Source organism: Anopheles arabiensis, chromosome 2 (assembly GCF_016920715.1).
Source record: "Anopheles arabiensis isolate DONGOLA chromosome 2, AaraD3, whole genome shotgun sequence".
In the NCBI taxonomy this organism is placed as follows: Eukaryota; Metazoa; Arthropoda; class Insecta; order Diptera; family Culicidae; genus Anopheles; species Anopheles arabiensis.
The window spans coordinates 104,832,880-104,846,557 of NC_053517.1; the positions used below are offsets into that span (position 1 = coordinate 104,832,880).

The 13,678-nt window shown below is 45.3% G+C and overlaps 1 protein-coding gene across 13 annotated transcripts in view; it reads right to left on the reverse strand.

The window, feature by feature from the left end:
• Window positions 1–603: 603 nt before the first annotated feature.
• Window positions 604–13,678, reverse strand: part of LOC120906224 (probable beta-hexosaminidase fdl) — a 39,785-nt gene continuing 26,710 nt past the window's right edge. For 11 of the 13 annotated variants that reach the window (XM_040317758.1, XM_040317755.1, XM_040317746.1 and 8 more), the window contains 5 exons: window positions 8,816–8,879; window positions 5,949–6,241; window positions 4,508–5,202; window positions 4,281–4,437; window positions 604–4,214 (listed from right to left, as the gene is read on the reverse strand). In XM_040317758.1, the coding sequence (XP_040173692.1) occupies window positions 3,056–4,214; window positions 4,281–4,437; window positions 4,508–5,202; window positions 5,949–6,241; window positions 8,816–8,845 (2,334 nt within the window). In that variant the 5' untranslated portion in view covers window positions 8,846–8,879 and the 3' untranslated portion in view covers window positions 604–3,055. The remainder of the gene's footprint in view (window positions 4,215–4,280; window positions 4,438–4,507; window positions 5,203–5,948; window positions 6,242–8,815; window positions 8,880–13,678) is intronic. The other 2 variants (XM_040317807.1, XM_040317799.1) reach the window with 1 other exon arrangement.

Sequence of the window (13,678 nt, forward strand, 5' to 3'; positions counted from 1 at the left end):
CCTCATTCTCGCCCCCCTTTCACGATGCGAAAGCAAATCTATAATTAATGTCCATCTCACCTTGAACCGAACCGAACCGGTGTGTGTGCCCTGTGGGAAAACGGCAAAAACACGCGGGCAAGGGCAAGCCAATAGTGCACCACGGTGGCAGTGAAAACAGAAAAATCAAATAATAGCAACAACGGAATGGACCCGGCCACGTCTCGGAATGACATTGTGTTGTGGAGCCATGTTTTGCGACGGGGTTTCGCTATTGTGATGCCAGCCCCCCCCCCCCCCCACCTTTCTGTGGGGTTAACAAAGCGGTCAGTTTAATGTTTAATGTGAATCGATACAAATAAACACGTTCGTTGCGCTGTTAAATAGCTCATTATTGATTTAAAGAGGCAGGATGTGCTTGTGCTGCTTCTGCTGCAGTAACGGAGCCAATCTGGTTGCAACAAACGATTCGAATTCCTTGGAGACAAACCACTGTCACTGTCGTCAATCAATCAGTCGTTTTTGTGGGTCCTTGTCGTCGAGATTTCGGATCAATTTGAACTCCTGCAAACATTCTGTGATATTATCTACATCCTCTCCACTAACTCAACCTATACCAGTGAGTTGTAGTTATGATTCGTTTTCTTTTTATTACACTACTACTTAAAAAAGAATCGGAACTGATAGACAGAGAGAGAGCCCGCTACGATCGAATCTCAAGAAAACATGTAAATAACTTATCCTCACACTATCGACGCAAAGCTCAGTTTTCCGCGCGCTTTTTCCCGCCCCTCCTCTCGCTTGTACTTTTCATTTCACTGCACTAACGACAACAAAAATGTAACAAACAAGCATGAAATCAGAAACAGGGTCCAACGGAACACGTGACACTTGCACGAATTTTGTTTTCCATTTCTTAACAATATGCAATTACAGCAAAAGGCAAACGGCTTAGCTTAGTTTCTTCTTCCCCACTTTGTCTCTCTTCTCTTGCTTGCTTTTACAAGTTTGTTCATTTCCAAAAGCGTTCGCAGTTTTGCGTTCGCGAACGTGTGATACATATCGGTATACATTTCCAGTTAAAGTTCTGCTACACAATTAAATCCAACCGAAACTTTCGCCCCGCTTTTCACGGTGATGAGTGTATTGCTCGTTCGGCGTTTAATATCCGCAATCATTTATGGCTCTCCTGTGTCTTTCACGCTCTGTTTTTTGTAGTAAATCAATGAATCTAATCAACATCGCTGACGCTTTAAGGTTCGTCTGTGTGCTACTAGTTGGTTTTAAAACAAATGTGTCTAACTGTTTTAAATCAAACTTTTTCACAGTAATCTCTGACAGAAAAGTGTACCTGTTTCTATACATACTATATTGTTTGCTTTTCCTAATTTCTCGTTCCCACGTTTTCTTTTCTCACAATCAGGCATTTTGGTCGTTTGACAATGACAACAACAAGTGTTCCGTCCTGCAAGTGCTGCTTAGAGCTTCCGTTTTTAGATAGTTGTTTACCTAACTTACGCCGCTACGTTACGCTTAACCCTACAGTGCACTTAGTTTAGTGGGAAAGAAGTGTTTCGACTGTGTGTGTCTGTTGGATTTTGTTAAATATTATTATTACAATTTGGCAAAACGGAAATGCCGCGCGCCTGCAAATTGTCTGTATGCTTTCTTTTCTGCTAAATTAAAGCATTAGTTAACAACAAACATAATAACTCGAAACAGATACAGCTAATCGCTTGCGCAAATCTCAAACCACACGCACAAGTGTATGAACGGGAGGCGATACAAAAAAAAATAAAAGAAATACTTAAACACTTACGTATGCTAGCGAAATCGTCTACAGGTATATCGGGAGGGTTTGCATGAAATTACTTCACCTTTGCTGTTTGCACTTGCTCCACACACTTTCACGCGCATAGTAAAGCTCATTTCGAAGCAGCTTTACCGTTTCCTTTTTAACTAATTATCCTGAAAAATTGCTGTACCACAATTTCAACCATCATCATCATATCGGCATTTGTAACAAGTTGGAAAAGAATGCACGAATTTGTAGAAAATTTGTACACACAGTAAAGCATAGAAAACACAAACGCCGCAATGCGCACGGGTCGTTTAAGTACGCGTGAACCAATACAATTCACCTATCGTCTACCAGGCGCCTCGTGACGTTCTGTTTGCCGTGCAAATCCATTTCAGAATTTTCCCATTTTGAGGTATGGTGAATCGAGGAAAATAAAGAATTGTATCTAAGGGTATGTGGGAAATTAAATATAAATACTCCTCTACAGAAAGGATCCGTGTGTTTTGCATTGATGATTCTATCGCTCGTTAGTATATCGTGCCTATCTGCTAGACTCGCCTGCTACTAGAGAAGTTACAACCTTCCGTGTTACTGGTTCCGTTGCCGTGTGAGTGTGCACGTTTTTTGTTAGTAAGTTTGTAAGCGCAAAATGTTTGTTTTGTTGTTACTAATTCTTCATAGACTGTACTAAACTTGGTAAGAAACCATATTAAACCATAATTGTCTCCTTCCGTTCGGCTAGGTGTCGTGTGTACTATTATCATGATCATTAAACGCTACGGTAGGTGTGCAGGTTACAATGTTTCTCGTTTTACTAGCGCTACGCTGAAACCTCCGAATAAGTAGCTACCGTAACACTACGTCAATCATTTACAAACTATGTACAACCGTGTGTTCTTTTTTGTTTTGTTTTAAACCTTTTGCGCAGCTTCCCGGTTCTACAGGTTCAACTGTGCATCTCACACTACTGCGCCGTGTCATAAATATCTAACAACAAACAAAAATTCTATCCTCATCTCATCCTTCCTCCCGCCCGCCATTCCTGTTGCTACATGATTGTTGGTCATAGTAATATCATGAGTTTCAAGCGTTTTCTAAATATATGTGCCCTCCCCTCGCGTCGTCTTGCCCAGGCTTCCCTTTCTCGTGTACAATTGCGTGTAGCACATCGGTCAAAGCGCCCTCTTTTTTTGTCAAACTATCACAACCACACAGTGCCCCCCCCCCTCCTCTAGCGAACAATCACAAAATCTAGTAGAACGGGTTGGCGTAATATCATACACACTCGTCCTGGTTCTGCGCACAGTACTTCGGGAAGATCGGTTCCGCCCGCAGGCCCAGCTCGAGCAGATGGTTCCGGAACACCGACATCCGATTGTACACCTCGAGCGGCACCGACTCACTGTACCGCTCCTCGGTCGGGTCGGTCCACAGCCGCTCGGCCAGGGCGGATGCGCGCGGCCACAGCCGCGCGTCCAGTATCGACTCGTCCACCTGCTCCGTCCACATGCACGCCTCGCCGCCCAAAATCTGGCGCATCTGCAGCGTGGTCAGCTTCATCTCCTCCCACGGCCGGTGCTTGTACACCGTCTGCCAGTTGCGGTACGGCGAGCAGGCCCCATCGCCCGTCGATCGCCAGCTGCCGAACCCGCAGTCCAGATACCACGCGTCCACGTGCGATATCACCAGACTGTAGCCGCTGTTGATGAGCTGGAAGTTTTCGGGCCACTTGCTGCCGCCCCACACCTGCACCGCGAACGTGTTCTTCGACAGGCACGGCGCACTGGTCAGCCCGCTCGACCACACGCCGACTAGGCGCGGTGCCGTCGCGTTCTGTCCACTGGCGAGCTGCAGCCGATGGTACGCCTGCAGCATAAAGTCGCACCACAGTGTGCGCATGTCCGAGTCGTTAAAGTGCTGCTGCCAGCACTCCAGGTTCACCTCGTCCCCGCCGATGTGGAAGTAATCCAGTGGGCCGACTATCTCCAGCAGCTCCTCGTACAGCTTCTGCAGGATCAGATAGGTGTTGTTGTTTTTCGGGTTGAGCTGTCCGCACGGTGGCTCGCCGCAGTAGTTGCTCCACGGCTGCTGGTTGATGCACAGGCTCAGCTCGCCGAGCCCGTGCTTGGGACCCCAGTCCCACCCATTGCCGGCGTGGGCCGGTGCATCGATCTCCGGTATGATCTGGATGCCGCGAACCTTCGCAAACGCGGTCAGCTCCCGGACGTCGTCCGCGGTGTACACCTCACGCTCGGAGTAGGCACCGTACCGGGCGAGCTGCGGATAGTGGCGCGAAACGAACGGGAAGCTCTGTGAGTCCGTGATGTGCCAGTGGAACCGGTTCAGCTTCGAGTGGGACATGCCGACGAGGGTGCGCTTGATCGCGTCCACCGTAAAGTAGTGCCGGGAGGTATCGAGCATAAGGCCACGGTAGCTGCGGGAGAGAAAGGGAGCTTACCATATGACACCAAAAGAGATTTCAAGGTTTTTGAGGACTCACTTAAATTTTGGCACATCTTCAATGGACGCCTTGTTGAGGACCTTCAGCGTACGCTCCTCGTCATCGAACCAGATCAGCTGCTGCAGCGTGGTCAGCCCATGCTTTGCGCCAAAGAACGTGTTGGCAGTTATTTTTACGATCAACACACGTGCAGAGTCTGTGAAAAAAGGACGGAAAAGGTTTAAATTTCGAATTTCTAGGACATCATCCACTCGTCTATCACTTACGCGTCACCGTCATGTTGTAGCTCTCGTCCGTGTGCAACGTCAGGTGCGTATCGCCCGACTTATCCACGTGCACGTTCACCTCGAACGCGTCCACATCGTACCGCTTGTCGCTGACCAGCTTGAAGAAGTGAATCTTCCCCACGCCGGATGTTTCTGACCCACCGGCACTCCTTCCCACCGTGGCCGCATCGTTCACCTCCGTAGCGAGTGACCGTTCCTCCGCCCGGGGCAGCTGCTGCACCCCAGCCGGGACGGACGCCGCCGGCACCGCACCCTCGATCTCTTCCAGCGTCGCGCCGTGCGAAACCATCGCGGCACGAACCTCGGCCCGCAGCACATCGTACGCGTCGTGCAGCAGCTTATCGACCGGCTCGAACTTGGTCACGATTTTCACGTGCATGTCCGACAGCCGAAAGCGGGACGTTTTGCTACCGATCGTGGTGGCACCGGTCGGCTGCGGCCAAATATTGATCGGCCCACAGGTCATTGTACAGGTTAGGTAGGGGATACGCTTGCCGGGTGAGCTGCTGCTGCTGCCCGTGTTTGCGCTCCCGGCACCGGCTGGCGCTTGTCCTCCGTGCTGCTGCTGCTGGTGCGCGTTGTTCGTGTCAAAGTCCTCCTCTACCCCATCCACGAAATGGTGCCGCACGCACCGATTGTTGACACACCGGTACGTCCACAGCCGCTCGATGGGACTGTGCAAACGAAAAGGGAAAGTAAATTAATAAGTAATTCGATCAATAAATATAGGTATTTAGGTTAGTGTCGTAGCCTATCGTTGGAGCGTTGGAGTGTGTGACAATATTATAATATCTTCCCGCCTCCTGTCTACAATGTGCTCAAACCACTTTACTCAAGCATGCAAAGCAAATATGTATCCATTTCCATACCGAACCAGACCAATTTTATGATCTTAAGCAAAGTAAACCCCTCATCCATCTCTTGTGGAGTTTCCAACGGACCACACCAAGCAGAAAAAAAACCGCCATTCGGAAGCTAATTGTGCTTTATGCTTCCATTTCCGCTCATTAGTATGGTTTTATCGTCGCAGGCAAAATCGTTAACGGGCAGCCTCGTGACGGACTGGCTCGGTCCGAGACATTTACACGGATCATAAACTGTCGTGCCGAAACGTTGATTATCTGGTTGGCAGTAGAAGTGGGACCCCCACGTTTGTCGATGAGAAGGTATGCTACCGGGTAGCTGCTTCCTGCCCACATCATTGTAGAGCGAGAAGACACAGCCAAAAAGGGAGTTGCGCCCCCCGCATAACGAGAAAGGCGTGGTTGGTGCTTCATTCGCTGCCGTAAAATGGAAGTAATTCTTCAAACCAAATGTTACAATAAATTCGATTACACTCCACACCCCAACAATTATAATTTACTTTTTTGGACCTTTTTTCTTGGATTGCTTTTTATGCGCAGGAAACGAAACAACTTACTTTACGGGGATGGCACTGTCCCGGACGCTATCGCCAGCGCTCATCGGACCGCCGTCCAGGCTACCATCGACGATGTGCGTGTTGTAGATGCCCATCGCCATCGTGCTGGAGGGTTTGGTCGACTCGGAACTGTCATTCCAGTACAGCAGCAGCAGGAAGCTTGCCAGCGCACAAACGGACACCACCACGATCGCCTTCTTGAGGGCGGACCTCGTGAGGGCAATCTTTTTGAACATGTTTTTCAGCACCGTGACACGGATGTTGCGCGACTGTGTGGATGCTATCGAGGAGCGCTGGAAGAAAGGAACAAATGGAATAATTGTTTATTTATGAAGACACTACAGCGCACCCAAACCTAAACTACACTAAATGGGGGAAAAAACTTTAATTTTTCATATCTATTAGCCATCCAAAATTCGAATCTAAATCGGTACCAAAAACGATGCGATAACAGAATTATCAAATAGTCAAATTGTTCACCCTCACAGCCTCACTACAACACCGAGCAACATCAATCAAAAACTGACACCGCACAAAAGGCAAGAAGAAATGTGTCAATCTGGAAATTCGGCATGACAAATCCATCCGGACTCTCAGGACTTACAGCAGCAGTTTGACCACACTTTTACCGCATGCGACAATACGGCCGGAATGGATGGGATTTTTGGGGTGAGATGGCGGATTCCATCAGGCTGCTAGGAATTAATTAAATTAGGACATCTCTCAGGTGAACTTTCGGGTGCGTAGTTGCGGTATTGTGTCACCTTTCGGAAATAACAGAGTGATCTGATCTGATTTGAATGGATTGGTGGACGAATTCTGATGTCACTGGAAGTGTCGTACTGGTGAGAGAGAAATCATTCGTTTATGAATGAATATCTATTATTGCAGGGTTTTCCAGGTGTTCTCATAGTTGTGGGACACTTCCTTGATCTTATCGGAAGTGAACTTCATATGATTAAAATTGGACTCAACGGCACCCTTTTTGGACAGGAGCCTTGGAAATTCATATTAGAGTTGTGCAACAAGGATGCTCTAGAGTCCAATTCCCACTACATTAAGTTCATTTCACGTAAGAAAGAGTCAATAAAGTGTCCCACAGCTATGATAACTCCTGGAAAACCCTGTAAAACATGTCGGCATTTATAAATGATTTAGATTAAAAGTGGAGCGGCAAAACGAGCTTCACGGTCTAATGAAATATAAAACATGATCCAAATTAAATTAACCCAAATTGTACAGGCTTGAAGCAGACGTCTTCTACCAGAAACTATTCCCTTTCCTTAATAACTAACTATAACCATCACAGTAGTGTCACAGTCACAGAGAACTTTCCGCTAAGAGGAATGACTTATGTCACATTAGCAGGCGCGCAAAGCTCCACTGTCTTCCATATTTGTTCCATCTTTCATTCAAGTTAACATATCCAGGTGTGTGATAATCCGACACATTCTGCCAGCGAACTGGCAAAGAACACACACACGCCCGCGGAGTGGAGTAAGAGTATATCGAAAGTTTTCTGATTATGCCCGCAAGAACTAATCAGACTAAATTGGCGGCAAAAATGTGAATCCAACCAGTCGTGGAACGCAGCCGTAGGCAAAGTTCCAATGAACTCAAGGACGTTTGCGACATGCAGAGACAACGCGAGAAACGACGCGTCTCCGGGAAGTAGGTCCTTCACGGGTGCATTCACACTAACTAACATGGGTGAGTGATTATTATTAGCCAGACAAAGAAATAAACCCACTAATGAGAAAAGTCTTGCCGGAGGAGTTGGGCAGATGATGGCGAGTAAAGGTAGGGCCTGGGATTGATATATGTGATGCTGTTTTGTTAGGGTTGAAAGGACTTTGTTTCGTACCCCCAGTCGGGCATGAATAGATGCGTTTTAGAGCAACAATAGAATAGGACAAGGTTTGTATGGGACCAACCGTGCAAAATTCAACCGTTGTGGTGTCTATTTTTTAAAAGATTCCACTATTACAAGCTCCATCAGCAGATAACTACCAGCTGTTATGTGCACCAACAAATCATGAATGAAGGTAAGAGTTACAGTGCACAGTAAACCGATACGTGAAGCGCACAATGACCGGACAATTGAAAGCCTAACCGGGAAGTAACTAACCCCCTTTAGCCTCTTGTCTGGTAAGGGACGGTCATCGCGTAGTACAGCATCAGCGAAACTTTCACCTTCGCTTCTGCTGTTTCCCCCAAATTGAACGGTCATCATCATGATTCACGGGACAAGCTACGTACAAGACTCTTCACGAAACAGACCACACAAAAAACCTCCCTCGAAAGACACAGGTAAGGCAATGTGACATCAGAGGGCAAAGATTTTTTGGCGAAAGTGATGCCATCGTCGGTTGCTGAACCCCACGGCCACGGGAGGCTGGTAATTAAATTTACTTCAAATGAATCGCGAACCGCCCCAAAAACGGTGTCCATCCGTCGTCGTTTTCGTCGTTGTCGTCGCCGACGGGCCGGGCGAAAGTGTGGCTTAAGTGTAGCTTTGTCGAGCAGTGAGGGAGTGTTGTGGAGAGGGAGTTTTTTTTTGTTATGCCGGAAGCTACTCGTACGGAACTACACAGCTTCCCAAAGTGTGGCACAGGTCCGCGCAAAACGTTACGTAAAATCACTTAGAGGGACAGTTTTCTAACCAGTTTGGGAGGTGACGCACTGAACACCAGTTGGGCACGACTTTAAAATGAACTTAAAGAAGAAAAAAAAATGGCAACGGAAAGCTTTTTTGGGAGTGATTGAAAGGGAACTACTTTACAACTTTATTACTTTGCCGCTGCATTAGTGTGTTTTCATGATCGCTAATAAAGATCTCTTTTTTAGGTTCGGACGGTTTCGCTTACCCTACTGTTGTAGTCATGAGAGAGCAACATGTTTTAACTGTACTCAACCATGGATTTACAATACCTGCAAAGAGAAGAATTGAAATAATAGGTTTATTAAATAGCTCAATTGCAGACAAAATACTCAGAAATGTATTATATTAATCTTTTTTAATCAAAACATACTCCTAACTGTCATACATTCAACTGTAAGAGACAACTTAAGCACGTATGCATTTAGTTAAAGATTTAATCCTATTCTACAACCGAGCTTTTTACGGCATTCGCTTCATTTACCAACAGGAAGACAACATATAAGACAGAGGAAATTTGCATTCTAAAGAAAGGTTGATCTACATGGCACACAAAACACACACACACTGCTACACCTGCTCTCACAGCTGGAAAACTGCATTTGCGAATATTCTTCCCGTGCTTCAAACCAACCAACTTCCTTTCTCCACAACTGGCAAACCAAAACCAGCCCGGACGAGCGAGCTTGCTATTCAGGATGTAGTAGCGTTTGGTACTGGGGTTTGGGAGGGCGAGAGACCTTGCTCAGCAAAAGAATACCGCCACAAGCAGATCTTTGCCGTGTCACACAGGCCCGGTGAAATGAATTGCGAAATTTCAATCTATCTGAAATAATTGAATTGGAATTAGGTAGCACAGTCGTAGCCGTCGTAGTAGTAGTGGTGGTAGTGGTAGTAGCAAACTAGTCCACACCGTAAGTCACTACCGTACTAGCGCGCCACTACTGGAGGTTGTACTTGAAATAAAACATCAACTAGAACAACACACAGAAAAAAAACACAGAGAATGGTTGCAATATTCGCTTTCAGTTTTTGTTATTGCTGGTTGTGAAATGTAGGAATCCTACGAAATGCCCCCCTCACACAGATGCGTCCCTCCTGTCGGGTCTGACAAAAGCAGAAAGACGTCTCGTCGTTATAAACCGAACCAAACCTCCCATCCAACGGAAGAGGGAAAAAGCTCGTTATATCTTTGCGCAAACCCGACCGACCGAAATTTAAACCGAAATCCGTAGCATAGGAAACGGTACAACAGTACCAAAAGGATGGAATGGCGTGCGGGGACGACCGACCTCAACAACACGCGCGCGCTTACGTATAGTAACGAACCACGAATCACTCTTCTGGCCCGCGCTACATTCTCAATGACCGCGAAATATTGCGCTCTGCGTGATTCATCTGGGTGGGGATTATTTTTACCATACGGATCCGCCGGATGTTTGCGTTCTAGGAGGAAATCGCATCGTACTGTTCGGCTGCGTTCTGATCATGATGATACTGATGATGAAGTTGCGGATTTTTGGAGTCGGAGAGAAAGGGGACAAAATTGATGACGTAGACCGTTGTCTCCTTGGTGTAAAGGGAGTTCAAAATGTCAGACATTGGAAGATATCAGCGTATCTTGCTGCTTTGCCTTTGGTAATATGTCCAAGGAGCATTTTCGGTTGTTGCGTCTATTTTAAGATATCTTCTGGATAGTATACTACGCAAAGGATATTTTGATACTATCATTAAAACAATTATTAAACATAATTGCTAATGAATGGAATGGAGCAACGCAGGCGGAGAAACCGAAACGTCTTGCAGGGGTTAAGTTGTCGTGCGTAATTTCGTAACACGTGCGACCAGATATACAAGCAAAGCAAAGGCCTCAACTGTATCCTTTCAGGCGGAGCAGGGGATCATGTGGGTTATCAAAATGAAGCTGAATGCTGGATGGGTTGGAGCTAATTACATTGTGCACAAATCATAGACGTTGCCCCGAAATAAGGCAAATCCTTTCTTGAATGCGTTACAGATGAAGGTTTGTTGTTTCATTAGCTTTAACTGTTTTAAATATAGAGAATCTAAAGGAAAACTGTTAAGTTGTGAAAGGTAGAACTCTACTTCATGTAAAAGGATCTTCAGGAATAATATCTACAGTAATCTGTATCTACGTCAGTAACTTTCTGATTACTAGCTCAAAAATAAAACTCCGAACCTCAGTCGATCTGAATCCGAAATAGATAGCGAGGAATTTGAATAGAAATATCTCAATTCTGAATCCATGAAGCTAAAACTGTGCGTCACGCCCATCCCGCATCCTGTAACCGAGACGACAGTGTATTTTAAAATTCTCATAACATTCGCATCGATTGCCAATATTGGACGTACCATTGGCCCTTCCTGTACAGCATATTGAAGTCAACAGACAAAAATTAAAATCCCTATACGATGATCTCACCACACGAGGTCCTCCTCTACCACACACACCCACACAAAGGAAGGCCGCAATAAAACCGCAAATGATTTGCCGCAAACTGACGCATAAAACGTGTCCAAAACTGTGTGGCCCATCCACCCCCGGGGGCGTATCGTATCGTGACCGAAGCTCCGTAGCTCATCTAATTAAGAAGCAAGCGAACGGGCGGGCAGCAGCAGTAGGAGCAGGAACCGGGACGCCATTACGTAAGTTATCGTTACCACAAAACTTATCGGAAATGAAAGGTCGTGTGGTACGAGAAAAGGAAGTGTGGGGGGGGGGTATTTCGAGGAAGGGAGGGTGTATTTTTAACGCAACCAATCAATATTGTTTACCAGCCACACAGGGGTAGTAACTAAAAGGGCACCACCACCGGCAGCGGCCCATGCAGTTATTTCGGTTTTCCACTTATTTAATCACTAGCGGTGGTATACTTCGCTTCCGTTATTCAAATAGCAGGGAGAGAAAGGGAAAAGGGGACAGGAGAGTGGTAGCGGAAGTGGTTGACATTTAGATGGTTTTGTTAGTTTTATTTATTTACGGCTGTACGTTGCTGTTGTGAAAGCTGTTCCTTACTTTATTTGCTGCTTGTTTGCATTATTTGCATTTTTTGTGAAAGAGCTGTTAGTTACTTATTTTTTTATAACTTTATTTTCAACACAAATTGTTGCGGGGAAATAGTTTTCCTTACCACAAAACACTCAATCATCGTTCTCTTCTCTCTCCCTCTCTCTTACTGACGCTCACTTGCACGCACTCGAAACTGTTCCGTACACGCACCGGGCAACCACCACGTGCTCTACGCCAATGCACGCGGCAAGATGATGGGCAAAAAATCACACCAAACTAACCGAACCGATACCGAGCGGCCAACTAAAGAAAGCGTCGCTCGACAGCATCGACATCGGCTCGAGCAACCGGGGCACGAGCATAACACCCTAACCCGATCCCTCTGCTGTTTTGCTGCTGCTGCTGCATGACTTCCCTCTTATGATTCCCGTTCTTTCCCACACCCTAACCTTAACAACCCGCAAACACAGACACACACCCACAAAAAGGTGGTAAATAGTTTGCAACCCAGCGCCAACTCAACCACCCACCAACCCGCACACGGTGTCATTATGTTCACTGGCGCATTTAGCTTTCTTTTTAAGCGCAAAGGAACGACCCAATATGAGCAGAGGAAAAATTAGGCGCACACGGCAACCAGAAGCTAGCCGAAGGTTGAAGAACCAGGGAAAAGAACAACCAATAGATACAGGTGCAGCAGTAAAGCTTCTTCGAAGTGAGATAGAGAGAGAGAGATAGAGAGAGATGGAGCAAGAGGGAAAGGGAACAAGAGGACTTTGAAACGGAAGTGAAGAGCAGTACACAAATCACGGGAAACGGTCGGAAAAGCTACGCGGCATGGTCCATGGGTGGATAAGCGGGTGAAAAGCTCTACCTTTCCGATGCCTTCAGGCGCAAACCTTCTCATTCATTCGGCACCGGTCGATTCTTCCAAACTACACTTACCGTTTTTGTCTATGTAGGGATGAGGGTGATTCGCTAGTTTCTTTTGTGGCAAGCTCTTGGCTCAGTTTAGTTACAAGTTTCGGAACATTGAACGCCAAATGAGGGGGAGGAAAGGGTAAGTCTATTCAACACTTTATTATTTGTGTGCCTTGCTGACTTTTAAATTCTTGCGAAGGTCACGAAATGGTAGTGAATGGTAAAAATGTTAATGTGGTAATATATTATAAAAGAAATATGTCTTGAAATGTTATTAATAAACATCAGTTATTAATTATATACTAAAAGACAATAACCACGTTTAAATGTTTTCAAAACTTTCAGAATATGATGTAACAAAATACAAAAAAAAAAATAAAATAAATATTAAAAAAGAACAAAAAAACAAGCATAAAAGAAAAACTGATAAGCTAGGATGAAAATATGTAACAACAAACTATACAAAACAGTAAAAAGAACAATGATTTAAAGCATAAGTAGACACTTCATGAAACAAATAAAAAACAAGTAAACAAGAGCAATACACAAACATCAGACAAGAGCAAAACAAGAGTAAATAAAAAAATGAAGTAAAAAAAGTTAGTGTTGTGTATAAAAAATCTATAAAATGAATAAAAAGATTCAATTAACTTACAAAACAGAGAAGATAAAATCAAAAAGATACACAAAATCAGATGCAATAATGAAAAAACAAACAAACAATAATTAAAATAACGATTGAGAAGAGCGATTTAGAAGAACGATTATAGAAAGTTAGTTAAGTAAAGAAATAGCCAAAAATCCGACAAAATAATATTTGAAAAATGATAAGCAAATGAAAAGTGAAAAGAAAACTCAATCTCGAAACAGCAAACACGATTCAAATGGAGGAAAACATTCTGAAGGACAAGAAGAATACAACAACAGTCCAAAAAGAAAGGATGGTGAGATACATCGAACCGAAATCGCCCGAGGATAATGGTACAAAATGTCAGCGGCTAAGCAAACCCGACCAGAAAAGGACAGGGAAAGGCTAGAGTTTTGTACGAGCTTTTCCAACACACGCACACACACACACTGCACACATCGTCAGCTGTGAACGTTTTTGCCCACCGCCGA